The 22,843-nt window shown below is 38.0% G+C and overlaps 3 protein-coding genes across 24 annotated transcripts in view; 2 read left to right on the top strand and 1 right to left on the bottom strand.

Annotated features, from left to right (window-relative positions):
* The window catches only part of LOC311072066 (ankyrin-2-like), a 47,900-nt gene extending 30,362 nt beyond the window's left edge, over positions 1-17,538 (top strand). For all 7 annotated transcript variants that reach the window (XM_084096805.1, XM_084096801.1, XM_084096803.1 and 4 more), the window contains 9 exons: positions 769-846; positions 939-1,070; positions 1,191-1,331; positions 1,471-1,672; positions 6,889-6,961; positions 12,903-12,986; positions 13,289-13,453; positions 14,240-14,410; positions 15,636-17,538. In XM_084096805.1, coding sequence (XP_083952931.1) covers positions 769-846; positions 939-1,070; positions 1,191-1,331; positions 1,471-1,672; positions 6,889-6,961; positions 12,903-12,986; positions 13,289-13,453; positions 14,240-14,410; positions 15,636-15,656 — 1,067 coding nt within the window. In that variant the 3' untranslated portion in view covers positions 15,657-17,538. The remainder of the gene's footprint in view (positions 1-768; positions 847-938; positions 1,071-1,190; positions 1,332-1,470; positions 1,673-6,888; positions 6,962-12,902; positions 12,987-13,288; positions 13,454-14,239; positions 14,411-15,635) is intronic.
* LOC311069664 (uncharacterized protein) lies at positions 7,247-12,870 on the top strand (the record flags this gene model as incomplete). Its single annotated transcript, XM_084092999.1, has 3 exons — positions 7,247-7,252; positions 7,376-10,960; positions 12,362-12,870. 3 exons carry the CDS (start codon positions 7,247-7,249, stop codon positions 12,461-12,463), a joined length of 3,693 nt encoding a protein of 1,230 aa, XP_083949125.1. The 3' UTR covers positions 12,464-12,870.
* A 65-nt stretch (positions 17,539-17,603) lies between the features above and the next one.
* Positions 17,604-22,843, bottom strand: part of camk2d2 (calcium/calmodulin-dependent protein kinase (CaM kinase) II delta 2) — a 36,429-nt gene continuing 31,189 nt past the window's right edge. For 7 of the 16 annotated variants that reach the window (XM_084093991.1, XM_084094003.1, XM_084094001.1 and 4 more), the window contains 5 exons: positions 22,342-22,362; positions 21,489-21,564; positions 21,089-21,183; positions 20,776-21,004; positions 17,604-19,141 (listed from right to left, as the gene is read on the bottom strand). In XM_084093991.1, coding sequence (XP_083950117.1) covers positions 19,132-19,141; positions 20,776-21,004; positions 21,089-21,183; positions 21,489-21,564; positions 22,342-22,362 — 431 coding nt within the window. In that variant the 3' untranslated portion in view covers positions 17,604-19,131. The remainder of the gene's footprint in view (positions 19,142-20,775; positions 21,005-21,088; positions 21,184-21,488; positions 21,565-22,341; positions 22,363-22,843) is intronic. The other 9 variants (XM_084094004.1, XM_084093996.1, XM_084094005.1 and 6 more) reach the window with 3 other exon arrangements.

Below are 22,843 nucleotides of genomic sequence, written 5' to 3'. Positions count from 1 at the left end.
GTAACATATATGCTGTTTAATGTTGATGATCACGTTATTTTGCATACAGCATGCATCTGCTTACAGATGCAAAAGTCTTTTGATTAGGAGAATCAGTACTCTTTCAGAAGATGTCATAGCGCTCCCTACCGTATAACAGTAAAAACACAAAAGCCGGAAATTTCTGTCATTGGCGGAGAAGCATTGTCTCATAAATGACGGAAATTTCCGTCAATGGTGGGGAAAGAGTTAAGAAATATGTAAAACTGCTACTTTTTTGTGCTACAAAAACTATAATTTTTTTACTCTTTGAGAGCTACTATTAGAAGTTTAAATGAATTTGGAAATAATTTACAAAGAGATAAAGACTTAACAACAACTCGAGTCACACATTTTTGTGATATCTCAAATATCGTTAATGCATATCCCATAATATAGTCATATAAATAGTCCATTAGCTGTCAAAGTACAGGGTGGGCCATTTATATGGATACACCGTAATAACATGGGAATGGTTGGTGATATTAAAGTCCTGTTTGTCCGACTTCTAAATGGCCACCATGGTCACCACCCATCTTGAGGAGTTTGCCCCCTCACATATACTAATGTGCCACAAACAGGACTTTAATATCACCAACCATTCCCATGTTATTACGGTGTATCCATATAAATGGCCCACCCTGTAGTTCAAGTAGCAAATGAATGGGGTTTTGATGTTTGAAGGGTTTTTTTTCAGTTTTTAATACATTTCTATCATAAAATATAAATGAAAATACTTTGATGTTACAGTGGACTGGCATGATGATGCAGATAGGAAAGAAGAGACTTTGGCCATAATTGCGGACCTTCTAGGTTTTAGTTGGACAGGTGAGTAGTATGTCAGTATGAAGTTGTCAGAAAATCAAAACACTTTTTTAAAAACAACAAAATGCAAATACATAAGTGGATGTTTCTTTTAGAACTGGCCAAGGAGTTGGAATTCAATGAAGATGAGATTCAGCAAGTGCGTGCTGAAAACCCAAATTCATTACAAGAGCAGAGTCATGCCCTTTTGCAGCGCTGGGTAGAGAGAGAAGGAAAGCATGCAACTGGTGAGTCCTGTTCTTATTCAGTCTTATCAGTCAGAATGAAATTCATACAATGTTATTAAAATGCAAATGCTTAAAATGCATTTTAAATAATAGATTCTTATTATGTCTCAAATTCCACAGAAGATACATTGATTAAAAGAATCACTAAAATAAATCGCATGGACATTGTTCATCTTATTGAGATTCAAATGCACAAGTCAATCCAGGAGCAAACCTCAAGAACATATGCAGAGATTGAAAGGACTTTGGACCACAGTGAAGGTAGGACAATGCAATAAGCACATTCTTGTTTTGCATATATATGAGAACTGCAAGATGTAAACCCTAAAAAGAAGTCTTGAATTAAAAGTCTTAGTCTAAAGTCTAAGAGTGTCAAAGTGGATGTTCTTGTCTTTTGTAGCTCTCTCCTCAGTCCAAGAGGATGTTGACAGTCTTCGGGTGGTGCGGAGAGTGGAGACTTCACAAAGGCATCCTCCAGCTGTGTCAGAAGAAGACTTATCTGTGGCCTCTCTCCTTGACATTCCCTCATGGGCTGAAACAATGGGAAACATCCATTCAGAGAGCATTCATGGGGATCTGATGGAGGAACTGGAGATCAACCAGTGAGTGATACACAGAGCTACTTTTTTTTTTTCATAGAATTTTTATTGTTGCAAACTGCATTTTTACATTTTATACCACCCCACCCCACCATAAACAACACTACCCAGCCCCAACAAAGCAATCCCCAATCTGATCAACAGGACATCTGAAGATCAGAAAAACATCAACAACAAAAAAAAGAAATTAAATTAAATAAATAAAAAGAATTACATATATGCATACATATATGTACACCTACATACAAGCAAAGATACATGCATAATTGAGATGATAATATTAGTACCAAAAAACAAACAAAAAAAATACATATATATATATACCCCCACTCAATCCACGTCTAAGGTTTGTAAATCATTAAAGAATGTAATAAATTGTTGCCATTTTTTGAAAAAAGATTCCCCCCTACCTCTGATTTTGTACTTAATTTTTTCAAGTTTTAAAAAAAAGGGCCAAATCTTTGAGCCCAACTGAAATAGAAGGGGGTTGTGAGGAGGTCCAAGATAACAGTATTCTGCGCCTAGCGAGAAAAGATGCAAAAGCTACGGCATCAGCCTATCTACGGCTTAAAGGCTGACACCGAGATGAAACACCAAAGGTTGCAATCAAAGGGCAAACAGCTAACTTGACCCCTAGGAGATCAGAAACTATTTTAAAGAAAGAATTCCAAAAGTTCTGTAACTTGGGACAAAATACAAACATATGGCTAAGGTTACATGGTGAAAGTTTACATTTATCACACAAATCTGAAACATTGGGATACATTTTAGAAAGTTTTGTCTTCGAGAGATGAGGTCTATGAATAGTTTTAAATTGTATAAAGCTAAGCCTAGCACACGAAGTGGTGGTACATACATTGTCTAATACTCTACTCCAGTAGTCATCCTCAAACTCTAAGTCAAGTTCCTCTTCCCAAGCCCTGATAGTTTTGATGTTGTGAGCATTATCCTTTGACAAGATATTTGCATATATCTAATTGCATAGATAATCCCACCCATATGAGGATTCAGTTTAAAAGCGAAGAGGGAAACCCAGAGAACAGAGATGAAATTTGAAAATAACGAAATAGGTGAGAAGGAAGCAGATTAAATGATGAGGATAATTCAGAAAAACTTGCAAACTCATCATTAATGAAAAGATCTTCAAAGCATTTCAGACCTTTCTTTTCCCAAAAAGAGTATACAGAATCTGAAACGGGAGGAAGAAAGAGATGATTATTTCGTATAGGAGCCATGGTTGATGCCGAGGTAAATTTAAAATGATGCCAAAATTGAAAGAATATTTTGAGACAAGAGCATACTATTGGGTTTTTCGTGTAATGTGAAAGGGACATAGGGAGAGAAGAGAACACCATAGCAGGGAGAGATGTTAAAATACAAGACTGAGCTTCTAAGTGGCACCATGGTAAAGACGAGGTCTGTACCCAGAACACCAATTTCTGAATATTATAATTATACATAATTATACATATAATTATACATAAAGTTGGGCAAGGAAAGCGCTCCACTAAATTGACTTTTTTGGAGCAAAATTTTGGAAACTCTAGGAGTTTTTAACAGCGTTTATCCTACCTAGTGGAGATAATGGAAGAGTTGCCCATCTTAAAAAAGCGGACTTCATGTATGAAACTAAAGGTGTAAAATTTGATTAATACCAAGATTTTTTAGAACTCACCAAGTGGAAAGGTATGTCATTCTGTTTTAGTTTTTGGCCAGACTGATTTATGGGTAGAGAACATTCACTCTTCTGTAAGTTCAGTTTATACCCAGAAAATTTCCCAAAATCATCTAATAGATGTATTATCTCAGGGATAGATGCAATTGCAATGGTAACGTAGAGTAACAAGTCGTCAGCATAAAAGGCTAATTTATATTCAGTTCCCTTGCGGATTATACCCTGAAATGCTGGAAGTGTTCTAAGCATTATTGAAAGGGGCTCAATAGCTATGGCAAAAAGTAATGGAGATAGGGGGTATCCCTAGCGCGTACCCCGTGATAAAGTAAAATACTCAGATTTAACATTATTAGTATAAATTGAAGCTTGAGGGTCAGCATATAATAAACGTATCCATGAAATCAATCCATCCCCAAAACTGAACTCCTCTAATGTCCTAAACAGATAAGCCCATTCTATCCTATCAAATGCCTTTTCGGCGTCTAACGAGATGATCACCTCAGAGGAGCTATTGTTTTGTCCTGAGTATAAAATATTAAGGAGGAGGCTCCTTAATACATACATTGAGGAGGCTAATAGGTCTGTATGAGTTACATAATGTTGGGTCCTTCCCATCTTTAAGTGATAGAGTTATAGATGCTTGTCTCAGTGTTGGGGGCAACATACCTAGCTCTAAAGATTCCCCAAATACATATATAGTCAATTTAGCATTTAATTTCTTATAAAATTCAGAGGGCAGTCCGTCTGGGCCAGGGGATTTCTTAGATTGCAATGAATTAATTGACTTAATAATCTCCTCTAAGGTAATAGGTCTATCAAGTTCAAATGCTAAAGGAGAGTCAACCTTAGGTAAGTTAACAAGCCCAAGAAATTGTTTAATTTCTTCTTTATGGTCCGAAGCTTCAGTTTCCTGCAGGGAGGAGTAAAAGTGTTTAAGAGTCAGATTGATCTCCTCAGGATCTGAGGTTAATGCGCCACCGGGCTGTGCAATTTGAGTAATAAAACGGGAAGCCGCTCGTCTGTGCAGCTGGTGGGCCAGGAGTCGACCGACCTTATCCCCATATTCATAGTAATTGCCACGTGTGTGTAACAAAAGTCTCTCTGCCTCACCTGTGGAGAACAGATTAAATTCTACCTGCAAATTAAGCCTTTGTTTATGTAGCTCAGGAGTCGGGTTATGAGTATATTGGTCATCTAAAGCTTGAATATTGTCAGATAACTTTTTTATCCTATTCCTCCGTTCTTTCTTAACATAAGCAGAGTAAGAGATTATCTGTCCTCTTAAAAAAGCTTTCAAAGTTTCCCAAAGGAAGGAATAAGAGATTAAATTGGATTAGTAAGGAGAAAATCATCTATTGAATTAGAAATACATTCACAAAATGCTGAATCAGATAGGAGTAAAGAATTGAACCTCCAGGGTGGTCGAGAAGTGCGATATGAAAATAAAAGAATGTCAAGACTTAGAGGGGCATGGTCTGAAATAACAATGGGCAGATATTCAGAGTTTACAACCTGAGGAATTATTTATTAATTATTATAATATATTATTGCTAAACATTTTTTTTTTTATTATCTATACGAGAAAAAGATTGATGGACATACAAATAGAATGAGTATTTTCTCGCTGTGGGATTAAAGTGTCTCCATGGGTCAGTGTAACCATTCTGAACCATAAACTCAGAAAATATCTTTGACATGGCAGGGGGAGCTTTCATAACAGTACTTGATTTCTCCAAATCTGGATCAACAACACAGTTTAGATCTCCCCCAAATATCTAAAGATGTGTGTTCAGAGCTGGGATCTTACAGAACAAATTCTGAGAAAAGAGAGTATTATCAAAGTTTGGGGCATATACATTTACCAAAACTACTGGCGTTGTGAAATTTTCCCTTTCACAATTACATATCTACCATTCGTGATATCCAGTGAGTTCGGACTCTGCATTGATCCTTGAGGCACAGATGAGTTTCCTGGAGGAATACAATGCCAGGTTTCTGTTGTTTTAAATGTGTAAAAATTTTGGATCTTTTAATGGGACTATTCAGTCCTTTCACATTCCAACTCAAGAATCTAACTGAACTTCTGGTGCTGTTCATCAAGTTTAATATATAATTAGAGGAGGCCAAAAGCGGAGGAGAAAAAAGTATTGTATATATATGTATATATATAAAAATAAAAAAACTCCCCCCACCCTACCCTGAACATCACTCAAATTCTTCTCTCCATTCCCAAATAATGGAGGTAGAACGCCAAAACTCAGAACATCCTATGCTGGTAAATCCTATCAATTCGCATCTATGTCACATGAAGTCACTTCCGAACATATATGGAGTAACATAGAGAACATTCATTTCAGGCAACATGAAAGCACTTATTTGCCTAAATTCACTCGGATAACAGTTAGCATTGTATCAAGAATACAATTGCTTATACAATGGTGTCCTTTGCATTTTTATCTCTACAAAATACGTAGGATGTTGAATACCGTTCGTTAAATCATCGCTGTGCTTCTTTGGGGCAGTCGAATTGAAGCTTCTCATCGCCGAGGTCGATCAGCAGGCGAGCAGGGAATCTAAGAGAGAACCGCACACTATTCTCACGCGGGCCATTGCTCACTGCTGTAAATGCCGCCTTCCTCTTAGCGACGCTGGAGTTGAAATCAGGGAAAATGAAGACCTTACGGCTCTGATGGAAGAGTTGGTTCCAATTCTTTGTCGTTAAAGTAGTGAAACCGCACGATCATTACTCTAGGCCTTTGATTTTCCCAGTCAGCCGAAGGTGCAGGGCCAATACGGTGCGCTCTATCTAGCAGCGGGGGAGTTGGAAAGATTTCTGACCTAAGCACATCCTGGAGAAACTGTGACATAAAGGTAACCAGATCGCTCCCTTCTGCTCGCTCTGGGATGCCGATGACATGGAGATTGCAACGCCGAGAGCGTGACTCCAAGTCCTCCACGGTATTGGTGAGTTGTTTGTTAGCCGAATTCAACTTTAGCACCGTCCAGTGCTTCAATGCGGTCACTGTAATCGTTCAAGTGCTTATCAAGCTCGCCAATGTGTCATCCTTGTGATTCAATGCTTGATTTAAAACTCTCAAAAGACACAACAACTGGTGTAAGAGCGGAGTCAATGGCTGCTTTCACCTGTTCTGCGATTGTAGATAATAGCTCAGAGATCAAAGTGGCACGGAGATTTTCCAGATCTAGCGGCAGCTTGTCGCCATGACTCCCTGTCACGGTCGCTGACGATTTAAGTTTACGTTGCCTTTCAGAAGCCAAAATTCTTTCCAAGCAACAATCCTAGAATAAGTGATTAAAAAAACGAAACCATCAAGTGTGCTTAAAGCTTTAGGTAGCCTGAAAGATATAACTGAAAGAAAAAATGCTTGGGAGCTCGCTTCACGTGCGTCTTCTCACTCACATACTCAGCCGGAAGTCAGCTACTTTTTTTAAATGACATTTACAGTGATGATTGCACTCAGTTAATCAGTCTTCTGGTAGTTCACAACCTGGTCATTCACTTTCCTCTCTCAATATCTCCTAGGGACAGCTTCACCAATCCATGGCTGTTTCAAGAGGTCAAGAAAGAATCTACAAAGGAAGCTGCAGATGAAGAAGTAAGTTCATGGTATTGTGCATTTGATGCATAACCTGTGGGTCATGTCCCAAATGTGTCAACCCCAGTACTGACAAGAAACCTTCCACAGGGTCTTAGTTTTCTAGTTGACAAAAAAAAAAAAGATAGCACAGAACTCATTGTAGCACAGTCATTGTGTTGCAAAAGGCTTAAGGAAAGGTCATACAGGAATGTTGTTCCAGGAAGAAACACACTCTACTCAACTGATGATTCTAGACTGCTCTCTCTTGACATGCCTGAATAGAAATGATTACAGAATGGTTACATGGATGTGTTTCTAAAATGAACTGATGGTCATTGCATGTTTTGTTTGTCACTGGTTGTATATATCCCTTCAATATCATCTCTTTTCCCTTGTCATACTTTTCCATACCTCATATAATTTATCCTGTAGGTTTCAGCTGCATCTGAGGAGGAAAATCAAGCTCAGGGTGACCTTTCAGAGAGTGAAAATGCTTGTCTCTCTTCATCACCAGTCAGTTTGAAGAGTCAGTCAGAATTCCACCAACAACCAACAAAGGCATCTCAAAATGTCTTTGATTTCAGTCAGGTGTCTATTGTGAGATTTTCGTCAGGTGAAAATTCAGTTTTGTCATCAGTTGAACCTGGACACACAGTACCCGACCTACTGCAACACACTTCACCACTGAGTCAAGAGGAAGAAAATCAACTCAAAGAACCAAAATATCAAGATGAAGATTCTGTGTGTCTTGATCAAGTGTCACCTGTATATGAAAAAAGTGATTTAGAAAGCAATGAAAAATCATTAGAGGCACAACTATTTGAACCTAATAAAACTTCAAACACCATACAGTCTTCTTCATACCATGAAAGCAAACCATGTGAAGTTGATAGATTGGTTCCTGACAGCAACCAAATACTAGGCCAAAATATTAGTCCTTCACTTTCTCCTCATGCTTCTGTGAGGGAGGCTGATGAAACTCTCTCACACAGTGTTGAAGGGAATCCAGGGCTTTCAAGAGTGACTCCAGATCTCATTAAGGGCTCTCCAGCATCAGATCAGGTCTTTTTTACCCCAGGAAAGCTTAGTGATTTGGATCCAGTTGCTTCATTGCAAAGCCTTAGAGTAGCAGATCAAAATTTAGTTGAATCCTCTCCTACAACTGACTCTGCATCACTGCAGTCACCTACTCATCACGAGATCACAATTTTAAATCAAGAACCATCTGATACAAACAGCTCCCCACAGCAACCTTCGGAGCCCGAAGCTGATCCTAGGGTAGAACCACAAACTGATTCCTGTGAACAGGAACCATATCTACAACTTTTAGAATCTCCAAAGCAAAAGCCAGAAATCTTAGGAGACCATTGTGGTGATCAAGAATATATTAATTTTCCTGATGCGGTAAATGTAAATACACAATTGTATTTAACCAGTGAACCTCTCATAAATGACAGTCATGGCTTTAAGAGAGAATTGTTGTCCCAATCTGAGACTGACCCAGACATGTGGATTCCAAGGGAAACTGCACAGCTGAGTGAAATTTCTCCTTTTTGTGGCTCTGACCTCAGTCCACAAACACCAGAAACAGTCATAGCTTGTCAACATTTTGACTTCAGGGAAAAGTCTTCTGAACTTGGATCAGCAACTACTAAGATACCTGTTTCACAGGAGGCGGTGGTGTCCAAAAGTTTAAAACGGCCACAGTCTGAATCATTAATCTCTAGTGCAACCCAACAGTCAGAAGAAAAGCATATTGACCGCTGTCTTTCTGAGTCCTCTGAACCCTTGGTACTCACTCTGAACATGAATCCAGCAGTTGAGAAACCTGTTTCCCAGGAGGCAGGACTAGCTTTACTTACATCCCAGGATGGCAGTGACAAGGCCTTACCTTCCAAAGATTCCAAACGACTACTGTCAGAAACAGTCATAACTTCTCAACAGTTTGACTTCAAGGAGAAGTCTCCTCAACTTGGATCAGCAACTACTAAGAAACCTGTTTCACAGGAGGCAGTGGAGTCCAAAGGTTTAAAACGGCCGCAGTCTGAATCATTAATCTCTGGTGCAACCCAACAGTTAGAAGAAAAGCGCATTGATCGCTGTCTTTCTGAGTCCTCTGAACCCTTAGTACTCACTCTGAACATGAATCCAGCAGTTGAGAAACCTGTTTCCCAGGAGGCAGGACTAGCTTTACTTCCGTCCCAGGATGACAGTGACAAGGCCTTACCTTCCAAAGATTCCAAACGACTACTATCAGAAACAGTCATAACTTCTCAACAGTTTGACTTCAAGGAGAAGTCTTCTCAACTTGGATCAGCAACTACTAAGAAACCTGTTTCACAGGAGGCAGTGGAGTCCAAAGGTTTAAAACGGCCACAGTCTGAATCATTGATCTCTGATGCAACCCAACAGTTAGAAGAAAAGCGCATTGATCGCTGTCTTTCTGAGTCCTCTGAACCCTTGGTACTAACTCTGAACATGATTCCAGCAGTTGAGAAACCTGTTTCCCAGGAGGCAGTACTAGCTTTACTTCCATCCCAGGATGGCAGTGAAAACGCCTTACCTTCCAAAGATTCCAAACGACTACTGTCAGAAACAGTCATAGCTTGTCAACATTTTGACTTCAGGGAGAAGTCTTCTGAACTTGGATCAACAACTACTAATAAACCTGTTTCACAGGAGGCAGTGGAGTCCAAAGGTTTAAAACGGCCACAGTCTGAATCATTAATCTCTGGTGCAACCCAACAGTCAGAAGAAAAGCGTGTTGACCGCTGTCTTTCTGAGTCCTCTGAACCCTTGGTACTCACTCTGAACATGAATCCAGCAGTTGAGAAACCTGTTTCCCAGGAGACAGGACTAGCTTTAACGCTCTCTCATGATGGCAGTGACAAGGCCTTACCTTCCAATGATTCCAAACGACTACTGTCAGAAACAGTCATAACTTCTCAACATTTTGACTTAAGGGAGAAGTCTTCTGAACTTGGATCAGCAACTACTAAGAAACCTGTTTCACAGGAGGCAGTGGAGTCCAAAGGTTTTAAACAGCCACAGTCTGAATCATTAATCTCTGATGCAACCCAACAGTCAAAAGAAAAGCATATTGACAGCTGTCTTTCTGAGTCCTCTGAACCCTTGGTACTCGCTGTGAACATGAATCCAGCAGTTGAGAAACCTGTTTCCCAGGAGGCAGTACTAGCTTTACTGCTCTCTCAGGATGGCAGTGACAAGGCCTTAACTTCCAAAGATTCCAAACGGCAACTGTCAGACTCTGTTATGTCTGGTGCAATATCCGAACAATCAGAGGAAAAACATTCTGGCCGTTGTCTCTCTGACTCTTCTGAACCCTTGGTGTTTAACATGAATTCGGTGCTCGAGGAACTTGAAAAAACAGTTCAACCAGAACAACCATTATCTGATCAACCGGTCTACTCTGAGGTGAGTGTTTTGTTAGTTCCTGGTGTATCCCAAGACACATTTACAGGGGAACTACAATCAATGGTTGAAAAAACATTAATGGAGTCACCTACATCTCAAACTGATCTGAGTGAACATAAGGAATTAGAAGTTACTGATGTGCCAAAACCTGCGAACACTGAAAAACCAAAACCCAAAGACTTACTAAGCATTGATCAACAACATGATGACTCTGATCTTGAGGCTTTTTTCGACTGCAAACAGACCATTTCAGATTATTCTGAAGCAGAAGACGACAAACCCTTGAAAGGTGCAATGGCACTTAGTAATAAAGTCTTGAGGTCAACTATTCATGAACTACAACAACAACCAAATGTCAGAAGTGCCTCAGCACTACCATCCCATGAGAGCCCTCGTTGGTCAATCAGGTCATCAGACAGTGACGATTTTGAGGATTCTCTCATCATCCAAGAACCCAATGATGATGCAGAGGAGAAATACTTTTCAAGCCAGAAAAGTCTTGAATCTTCTGCACAATTTCCTCAGGAGCTTCCTCCTCGAGGAGGGGCTGAGTATAATGATGATGATGATGATCTGAGGAGGGTAAGCATCCTCAGCATGACCCCCCCCCCCCCCAATCCTTCTCCAATCTACCCTAATCCATTTCCCGCTGAATGAGTTTGCTGAAGGGATGGTGTTTGGTTTCTTTGAATTAACAATTTCACTAATTAGGAGGATTTTAAAACCTGAAAAACTTGATTTTACTCAAACATAAAAATAAAAAAAAACATGATCATGTCACATTCATACCTTAACACCATCATAATCACTGTCAGCTTGTTCAGATAGTGCTGATGCATGTACTACATTTATGACATTGCAATGTCATATACTAAATATGCAGGATTTTGCAAGCAAGTAATAATTATATCTTAATATACATAACAACTAAGAGTATTTTCCATAGATATGTAGAACTAGAACAACTAAGCAATGGATTGCTGGATTTGAAGTGACTTGCTTATCAGCTAATTGTTTCATACAAGTCTATTTAAAGATGGTGCATGTTGTGTCAAGTTAAGAACAGGGCTCTCAAGTCTCTCATTTCAGTCTTTTGTCATGCACTTCTGCCACACATTATATTTCTTAGCACTAAATAAATTAAAGTGTATTGCATATGTCGATGTTATAGGTCACTTTTAAAATCATGTCATATTTTATAATTATATCCTGGCCATGGATGCATTAATCATTGCATCTGTCTTTCAAAGATGTCAGGTAAAAAGCAATAAAGCATCCTCTCATTCGCCCTGAGTGGAAAGTCCCCTAAAAAGGCCAGGTTAGAGGATGCTGGCCCAGAGAAGGTGGCGAAAAGGGTAGGCCCATTAGAGGAGGAGACAGAGGAAGAGACAGTGAAGGTGGAAGGCAACAAGTCCAAAAAGGCAACAAACACTTACAATAAACAACACCAGTCATAATCTCTCTCTCTCTCTCTCTCTCTCTCTCTCTCTCTCTCTCTCTCTCACACACACACTCTCTCTCTCACACACACACGCACATGCGGAAATTGAATAAATACTTTGTATTTGGTATTTGAGCAAGTATTAATAACAACAACAAAAACACGAATAATAATATTATTAATGAAACACCCCCATTCCCGCGACCCGTCCAACCCTCCCCCCTTTGGGGGGGAATGTCACTCTTGCCTGTCTTCAAAACTTGAGAGCCATGTAAGAATGTTTTGTTGTCCCTTGTCTGGTTTTCTGTTTTATAGATATATAATTCAAAAACAAGAAAGATTTTGCATATGACCATGTTATTGATATTTGATAGTTATTGGCAGGTTCTAATAATGTTTAGTCTTATGCTATTTTAGCAGAGGGGGCAGCATTACATTCATTTGTTAATTGTGTTTATATAAACGTTTTTATGTTTTATATATATCATGTACATTTTAATCTTATATTATTGCATGATTTTTCATACACGCTGTTTGGTTAGGAGATTGATGATGCATTAGGTGTGCTGTCGGATAGCTCTGATGAGGATGTGCTGACCACCAGAGTGGTGCGAAGAAGAGTAATTATTCAGGTACATCTGTGACTGAGAATTGCCTGGTCTATTTTTGAGGTTCAGTGTGAAAGCAGAGTTTCTTAACACACACTTGGTGTGCAACTTTGGGTGCCTAACTGTTATTTCGGAAACTGACACGATTTTAAAATCCTGCATTTTCAGCTGTGACTTAACCTCCCTGCTCCTCAGTTGCTGGTAGAAGTTGTCCATTTAAAACTAATAACCTTGTATGCTTTCCCATATATACTATACTGCTGGAGTAATTGACTCTTGATCATCATAAAATGGACAACTTCTACAGGATGTGGTGTTCTTTCTATATTGGATGAATATTTTCAGCATTATTTCTTTATTATTCCTCTTTTGCTAACCCTAACCTTTACCCAAGCCAGGGCAGCTGTTTCCTTTTATGGCGAACACTGCTTTAGCAGGTGACATGTATTGATTGTGTGTCTGGTTTCTTCTACAGGGTGATGATGTTCCAGATATTCCTCCACAGTCGGTAACAGAAGAGCAATACACAGATGCACAGGGAAACTTGGTTGTGAAGAAGGTAAACATCCAAGATTTGCAGTATCCACCCGTCGTCAGTCAGTCCGTCAGTCCATCTACCTTTTCATCCATCCATCCATCCATCCATCCATCCATCCATGGAAATCTGAGCTTTTTTTTTAATGTCCTCTAGATATGTCCTCTTACATTTTTATTGAACTTTTATTTACTTTGCTTTCATTGTCAATGTAATACTCTGAGGGCAGGTAGAAGAGCAAGAGAAGAGCAAATGATCCAGAAGGATTTATGTTAAATGCATCATTTCCATTCAAATGTGTTTATCTCACTCTCTTACCCGCTCAGGTGACCAGGAAGGTCATTCGACGGTGTGTGTCATCTGATGGGGTGGAGACAGAGCAGGTGAGGGTTGAGGGCTCTGCCCAACAGCCTGTGAATGTGGCGCTGGGGGACGGATATTCGAAAGTAATGAAGAGGACAGTACTAAAGAGCGAAGGACATCAGACAGAGGTGTGTGATGCTGCCACTCATCATGAGATACAAGATGAAAAAATAAAAGGCTTACTTAACCTAAATTATACCATGGTCTGGGTGAATACTCGATTCTGATTGGCTGCAGTGTGTCCATTAAAAAGTGATAGAGGACACCTAGTAAAGGAGTTCTGGTGAAACTGACTTGTTTACCGTTCGAAATTAATAAATAAATGCGCTGGCTACATCAGCTGTGAGTAACCATAGCAACAGGCAGTCAAAGTATCCGTTTACAATTTATTGTATCAAAACAAACATCTAGTTAGCCATTATACATAGCCTACTAATACAACAATGAGCGACTTCGTTATTTCTTTTAACCTTTTTAGATAATTTGACAACTTTGATGACTGGGATGCGAAGGGTTCTACGAGCTGAGCGGACTATAAATATCTCCGGTTGCTAAATAAACCGTCAGGCGTAACCAGGGAAACCAAGTAATTGTTTGTAAAAACTTTAGATTTCGATTGTAAAACTAATTAAAATATAAACTAATGTTTTAAAAATGTGTTTTTTGGCAAGTGACCATGGTATAAGCGGGTTAATGCCCTTCCAGGTGTCCATTGTCAGGTATTAATGGACTTCAGTGGAGGCAACTGCGCGTCGGACGGTTCATGCCTCGCCGTCGTCCATTAATACCTGACAATGGACACCTCGTCGGGCATTAACCCTTACTTAAAATTAAGTTGATTTAGTTCACTTAATCAATTATTGGCATTTAAAGAGATCTGTTGTATTAAAGAGGTGTCTTTTGTTTAATTTCAGGTAACTTTCCATGAGCAAGACGGCATGTCAGCTTCGGGAGAGTCTGTTGTAGGTCAAGAGGTCAGACAGGTGGTCCAAACGACAGTGGTACATGGAGAACAGCTGGAAAAGCATGAGGGGGATCCTTTCCTCGCCACAGACCTGCCTTCTGCCCGGGATGACTTCACCCAGGTGAGCTGCTAAACACAGCAGTCATTCCTGACATCTTTACAACATCAGATTTTTATGCTTAGCATTATTTTAAGGGAAGGATTCCAAACTTACTCTGTCTCAACTGTCTCAACATTTTGCCTATAATATTGGTTTGGGGTTGTTTTCCCTAACCAAAAGTTCTATCAAAGTTTTTTTTTTCCCCGTTTGCCAGCTTATGTATACATAATATATATATATTTTTTTAATCTGACTGACATAAATGTAATTTTTTTTTTTTTTTACAAATAAATCAATCAAATTTTGTGTAAAAATGTTTTGGCTTTTGACAGTTAATAATAATAATAATAATAATGAGTCATGATATAAAAATATATTTTACTTCAGATACATTATTCCTTGCAATTGTAGGTCATCCAGGTACTCCATGCATACAGAAAATTCACATACTGTACAGTTGTAAATACTGCAGAAATAATTCTGTTAATATGTAATTTTGAACTATGCCATAAACATTTAAGGCATCCTCTGCTCTAACAGTCCAACATACCCAAATAGTTTGTCCATCATGTTTCTTTCTCATCAGGGTTCATTTAGTGTTGATGTAGTGTGTGCCTCATTCCCTCAGGCTCTAAGCTACTTTGGAGGTTTTAGGAAGGTGCAGATCCCTCGAGTGGTAGAGCAGGAAATACTGCAGCCTGATGGATCTGTGATCAGGAGGTTTGAGAGACGGGCATGGCGTTTGTGTGCATATTAGTGTGAAAGTGTGTGTGTGTGTGGGTGGGGGGGGCAAATAGAAGGAAAACACCTTTATCTACACTATTGTTTAAAAGTTTGGTGTCAGTGAGATCTTTGAATTGTATTTGAAATAAGTCTCTTATCGATGCATTTATTTGATCAAAAATGCAGTAAAACAAATATTGTGAATTATATATCTATATATGTATATATCTATATAACAATTTTACTGACCCCAAACTTTTTAACGGTAGTGTATTGTAATGTTCATGCAAATGTTCTATAGAGACTGAGTTAAGAATTTCTATATTTGCCGGCAGTGTGTGTATATTTGTTAACAAAGCATGTCTTTACATGTCTTTAGTTCTCTAATAACATTTTTTACCCTGACTTTACACAAAAGTACCACGGGATTTCCATGTTTTTCCACTTGGAACCTTTAATAAGGACCTAAAACACCAGTTTCTGCACTGTAAGACGCTGATCGATCTTTCTTTCTTATTTACAGGACGAGGATGCAGAAGTCTAGGACCCAAAGGAGGTCAGTAGTGAGGGATGCTGGGGGACAGAAGCGTGTGTGCGTGGACCAGATAGACGATCGATCTGAGCCACATGACAACCTACAGCATCACCTCCATCACCTCATTCACCACTACTGTGCCCAAAATGACTGAGAGAAAGAGGGGGAGGAAGCTGAAGAGAAGTCAGAGTGATGGTTTCCCTACCTTCATTTTCCTCTCCCAAATCTCCATCGCTCCTCTCTTTGAGCCTGTCCGCCCTCCTAACCACTCCTATGCACCACGCTCATGCAATCCCAGAGTGCACTTCACTCCTGCCGCTTCCAGTCTTCCTGTCCAGTCAAACTGGATGTTTGCCCAGTTTAAGTCAACGGACAATATTTCCTCGCTCCTTATTTTCCCCAGTTCACCACGAGTGTTTATCTGTTTGTCTTTCATTGTGACCAAAGGGTGTTCTTTCCGTTCCTTTCCTTTCCGTTCCTTTGCTTTTTAAACCCCTCAGTTATGAAATAATGAATACAAATACACTCACGCACAAAAAAACAAAAAAAAACAAAAAAAAAGATCACAAAAACCAAAATGTTTTTATCAAAACAGAAAAAAAGTCCTGGTCGTTCATTCTCTGAACATTTTAAGCTCAAACTAACTGAACCTGTGCTGCACTGCCTACCACGACTATTGAATATCATTGCATTATATCGCCACATCATTACATGCTGTTTTGATCTCAACGGTTGAGATGTCTGAAAACTTCTTGCCTTCTTTATCAGCTGTTGGGGTATTGTGTGTCTGTGTATTCTGTCCATGGAGAGTATATATAATATGCATTTTTAAAACGACAGTAGATCACATTAGCCACCTGTAAGGATATTAGCGCAGGCATGCTTAGCTAGCAGCAGACACTTACTGTATTAATAACACTCTTTCTATGGTTAGATGACTGTCATTTTTCGGCCTCACCCCTCTCTCTTTGTGTCTGTGATCTGTAGCAATTCTAGTCCTCTTCATCATCACTGGAGTTTAAACATTTCAGTACAGCTTTTTGTTATAATAGATCACATTAACACACGTTTTATGCTTTTAAACTTACTTTGACAAGCGTTTCAAGAGGGACTCAGAAAGCAAAGGTGGAATCAATTTTAAACGATCAGTTAAATGTTGCACATATGATTCTATTTTTAAACTTTCCATCTGAATTTATTATTTTCTTTGAGCGTGTGTGTGTGAAAACGGAAATGTGGTATTTTATTTTCAAAGTATATTCAGTTTTTTCTGTACATAATGCTCAATATCAGTATGTGTTAGGGAATATTTATTTAATAAGGTATTTATGATTGGTAAAATATCTTATTGGTTTCAGAAGTGAGCATAATGGATGTATTACATTTATATACTTTGTGCGTCATAAAACGGGTGCAACCGAGTGACTATTCCTTTTGATTTACCAAATCACAGGTTGGCTTCAGTTGAGACCACTGGGAAGAAGAGTGTACCATGAGATATTCTAATTACTTTTCCTTTTTAACTGCAGATTAATACAGCTGTGTTAGCAGAGGTTGTTTTTTAATGCTGATCTGAGGCCAGCTGTGCTTTGTTCCCCTTATAATGATTTGGGTTTGGGAAACTGGCCCTGGAACAGCATTAAAAGTCATCCTCTAATCAAAGTTGAACACTGCTACTACTTTCACTGTGACTGGCCCACGTTTGATTTACTGAATCCGCATTCTATGTCTGTGGAGATAAAAATATGCATATATATATGGTACATAAATATCTATCCTAAAAGGCATGTATTAGTTTACTATATGACTTTTAAAAAAGACATTTAAACACTATACCATGGCTGCAGTGTGTGTATATGGCTGAAAGAGAATAAAAGTGTACAAGTGTCATAACCTTCATGTCATGGTTATTTTCTGATTGTGTGTGGAGAGAAAGCTGACACGTGACATCAAACATACAGTACGTATCACATCTTTATTGTAGTTTTCATTAAATATGTTGATTTGCTAGCGCCACCATGGCAACAAATTATGTAGTTCACATCCTCATATTGGCGTCGAGGTTCTGTAAGTATCGGCAGAGGAAATGTCTTTAAGAAGAGAAAAAGGAACATGGAGAAAATGGAAATTATGGTGTTGGCATAGTCCAGTTAGTGGTGAGGTTTTTCCTCAAGGAAGACCGTTCCATTCCGACATCACCCTCTATGACATCATCTTCCGATTGAGTGGCTCAAAGACACAAAGTCGCCACTAAGGGCAGTGTGCATGCTTGTAAATCAGGCTCAGCTCACTTTCGCTGCTCTTGCTATGGGCGAAAATAATGTCGGGATAAATAAAAGTCACAAATGTGTGAAAATGATACATGTAGTTTCTCATAAGCTACTTATATTTATTTTTTCTCATACAGCCATGATATAAAGTCAAAGGATATTTTCACAGCCACTCAATATAGGAAAAATTAAGCTACATAGATCTGAAGGAAGGGTGATACTTCTAGATATGTTGGCTCATGATGATGATATTCGCTATCATCATTACTGTATCAAATCCTTATGATACTGATAGAAATAAAACACAATTTGATAAGGAAACCATGAATTACACAACATAAACTAAGAAAAAAGACAGCATGGTCATTAAAAAAAATAGTCCTCCATGCATTTGTCCAATGGTTGTCAGTTTGATGTATCACATATGCTACATTCTCATTGATATCGTTTTTTTCTCATATTCTATGACATAAAGATAAACATACAGTCCATATTAGTATTCTGCAGTTCTCTTAAATCAAGTAAAGTATATCAGAATCTTTAAGGAGCCAAACATTGTAAGCTAGCGAATATAAACAAAGCTTTTTGACAGCGGTTACTAAAATCTTTTAATTTTGCTGTAAGCCAGAATTTAATGTACGTATTTTTTTAAAAGTTTCTTAAAGTTCTTTTTTAAAGATTTTTTATTGTATCATTTTTTATCTGAACGATCACAACATATGTACATCACCAGAACAATAGCAAGCTCAATATTAACATTCTTATCTTTCAAAATTTGATATATTGCACACACATAAATAGACGTAAAAATACAGTACAGACTTGGGGAAAGGTGATTCTCTTTACATATCTATACATTTAAAATGCATACCAAAACAGCTTAAAAAAAGAAACAGAAAATAAAATTTTAAAAATACACTCCTTTTAATAATGTCCATATACGCGAATGGCCCACGGGTTTTGGTGTAGGTGATGACCTTTAGCAAAATGCTTGAACTCTCTGGTCCATTTGTGATAACATGTAAACGACCCTCAAGGGGGAGGGGGAGGGGGGGGGGAGGGGCGTGGTTGTTGGGAAGGAGGTGTGGCTTAGGAGACACACCTCCAATTTGACTGACAGATGGTTGGGTTTTTGCTGATGGTTTCTCCTCAGTTGGGAAATATTGAAGCTTAATATGCCATTAACTACAAAAATACACACAGACAAACACACATCAGCAAAACCTAGAAATAAGCATAACATTAAATTAGTATTATCAAATTCATGTTTCTGACTGTTATATTTTCATGTAACTTAATAATAACAGGTCATTCTTAGGTCATTAGTTCTGCATTTGTGTCCCGGTTATACTAGCATTCAAAAGTCTGAGGTCGGTAAGATTTTATGTTTTAAACGATACAATTCGATACAAAACGATTCAAAAATACAGTAAAAACAGAAATATTGTGAAATATTAGTTTTAAATAACTCTTTTATATTTTAATATATTTAAAAATGTCATTTATTCCTGTGATAGCAAAGCTGAATGTTCAAAGTCATTAATCCAGCATCACATGATAATTCAGAAATCATTCTAATATGCTGATTTGGTGCTCAAGAAACAACTCTTAATATTATCAGTTGAAAACAGCTGTGCTGCTTAATAATTTTGTGGAAATCGTGATACTTTTTTTTCAGGATGATAATTTCAAAAGAAAAGCATTTATTTAAAATTACTGCTGCCAAATCGATTAATCGCATCTAAAATAAGTTTGCAAAAATTATATATATATATATATATATATATATATATATATATATACACACACACACATTAAAGGGTGGAAGAACAAAATGCATTGCGATTCTCTCTCTAACAATTCTTAGTCTTTGACCGCAGATCCAGGATGACGCTGCGTGTGCTTTAGAAACACCCATATTCTGCTTGCTTCCAATTCCATACACACACACACACACATCTACGAAGGCATCATTTGGAATGTTTGGAATGCAGTGGGCTTATATATAAAAAAATATGAAACTCACTGACAGAAGGCTGCTTTCTATTTCAAATGCTCACGTGTGCTTTGTGAAGAGCGCTCACTCATGCAGCTGTGTGCAACTCCATGTAAGTGGTTTAATGTACTTGCATTTAATGTGTTTATGATGCGAAATTAATGTAAACACAGTCAGCTATGTCTAAAGGGATTAGACAGGACAAACCATGTCTTATATTTCAGAGATCTGTGCATCAGTATGAATGCAGCTTATTAGATCTCCCGCTGCCTCTGATGTCATCACTAATAATCCAACAACAATAAAGATGAGAAAGAGAAAAATCACTTCTTGAACGGAAAACATTCAGATACTCTTAAATACTGAAAGCACTCTCTGTTTATTGCTTGTAATATGTTTATTTGTTCCTCTTTATCATTTGCTTTTATGTTTTGAAGCTATTTTAGTTTACATATTTAAAATTCTTAACATACAATTGATTTAATTCAGTTGTTTAATTTGTAATAATTTTAAAAAGTGCTTATAAATACATGTTTTTGAAGTCAGTAAACTGATTAATTAAGAAAAAAGTAGATTAAGAATCATTTTGGAATCAGATCGTGACTCCCAGAATCGGAAGATTCCCACCCCTAAAATATAGGATATATATATATATATATATATATATATACACACAAACTTTTATGTTAGATGCGATTAATCGCAATTAATCGATTTGACAGTCTTGAAGTCTTATGTAACATTATGGATATGTCTTTACTGTCACTTACAGACAGTATGATTAACTAAATTAGAATGACCCTTTTGCGATCAATATCATTATCATCTAAACTAAACAGTAGAAATGCTCTAAGAGTCTTACTTGATGGGCACACTTGGGGCTCCAGAGCGATGGAAGTGTATGTTCAGCCACTTGCCATCTCGACGGTGCCAGACGCGGGTCTCCTCTGACTGCATGGTGCGGGGCATCCCGCTGACATCCATGTACTGGGTCAGACGGATGTACGCGATACATGCCGCATCCTCCCCGATCAGGTGCACATGGGGGTTCAGCAGGATAGTGTGTACAGGCTTATTACCTTTGGACAGAGCTAAAAGATAATACAGTGATCTAAATACAGATGTAAAAATTCAAGATACTGTTTGCAAGTGTGAAAAGATATTAGTCTAAATACCGTTCTCAAAGTAGAACCTGTGGAAGTCATGTCCCTCCACCAGGTTTCCCAAAGCTTCTGGCTCAAAGGAAGTAAGACCAGGATCGCAAATCTTTCTGTGAGAAAAAGAGCAGGAAGTAAAGCTAAAAACTCGTTTTGTGGGCACACATTGGTACAAAAGCACCTGGAACGTTCCAATTTTAGTCTGTGAAGAATAAATGCGAACGTATATAATCGCTGATATAATCTGAATTTCCTTCTGATCTCCAATCTGCCAATCAAAAGCTGTAATTAAGTGAGGCTTGGTTCTAATTATAGACGGAGCACCTGTTGTGAAAAGTAACCATTAAATATAATCTCAGTAATCAAGAGAAAATAAAGCAATGCATTAGTGTTCTTAAGGGTTTGTGTGTTCACTCACGCGTAAGCCTCAAAGTCGCCGTTGTTGATGGATTCAATCAGCTGTTCGGTCACCTTTATGATCTCCTGCTTTCGAGCTGAAACACACAGAAATGTCTAGCGTGTGAGTCAGACATGCTCACGGCACAAGAATCTACATTTATTAATCAACATCTCAACTCATTTCAAAACTTGACTGAATTTATGCAATCCACAAAATGCAAACCTTTGTTTAGAAAGCACCAGAAACAAATTTACAGTGAACCTTTATAGCTTCTGTCTTTTCAGTTATTAGTTGGCTTCAGGGCTGGGCGATATATTGAATATTTGCAATGAATTATACGAATGATGTATATTATCACATTTCTTTTTTGTCTAAAAATTCATGAATATGAGAGTGTTTTAACTGTGTCTCTGATTCACTCATACATGTTCATGACGGTCCTTCATTGCATTGATGATGCATTTAAATAAAAAATAAATGTTTTCTTGTGTTCATTTAGTGAAACACCTGCTTTGATTAATTAAAAAAGCCATATCAGAGCAAATACTGTACATAAATATCAAGATATATGCTGAGTATCGAGTATATATATATCTGAGTATTTTTTTGTTGTATTGTTTTAGTTATTTATATCGCCCAGCCCTAAGTGGCTTACAGAGAAGTTGTGTGAATTTTATGTCTATGTACAATCTGTTCTGTTACTGTATTATTAAAAAAGAGCCAATTTTGACACTCGATAAACAAAGGGCACCCAAAGGAAAGCGTATCCCAGAACTCCTAGTGTTCTACGATGAGTTTCAGAATGAGCAGTGTTTACTGATAGAAAATCACAGGCAACACTTTCATTCAAAGTATTAAAGTTTAAAATTACCTTTATTGATAACTTGGCAAGCTAAGGGACAGCAAAAGAATGGCTCATAATTGGTCAAAAAGGCAATTTCTTATGAAAGCACCAAATAAAACTAGTGCAATGCATCTACGTCTACTGATGATGACATAATAACTCCAGCCCACCGGGCAAAAAGACGTTAAATGTACTTTGTACTTTTAATATTTAACAGTTCATTTAATGTGAAATATTAATTATATCATTCTCCAGCACTGATTTTATGGTTTCTGCAAATTAATAGATGAAAAGAAAAAAAGGAATGGATACGTCTTCTAGCTGATGTCTTTCGCCCGGAAGGCACTGAATGACAAATGAGATGGAAAAGGGTTTGCGGCTTTCAAATGAGAAAAAGAGGACTTTACTTTTCTTCAGAAAAGCATTCCATCTAATGCTTGTTCTCTCTAACAATGGACATGCTTTGTAACATGGGGCCTTCAACCTTTTTTCAACTTCATTTTCATTATTCAGCATAATGCCACTGTTA

The sequence above is a fragment of the Abramis brama genome, assembly GCF_963993115.1.
Source record: "Abramis brama genome assembly, chromosome: 2".
Classification (NCBI taxonomy): domain Eukaryota; kingdom Metazoa; phylum Chordata; class Actinopteri; order Cypriniformes; family Leuciscidae; genus Abramis; species Abramis brama.
Note: the sequence above shows the minus strand (reverse complement) of the source record. Positions and strands in the feature narration are given on the sequence as shown.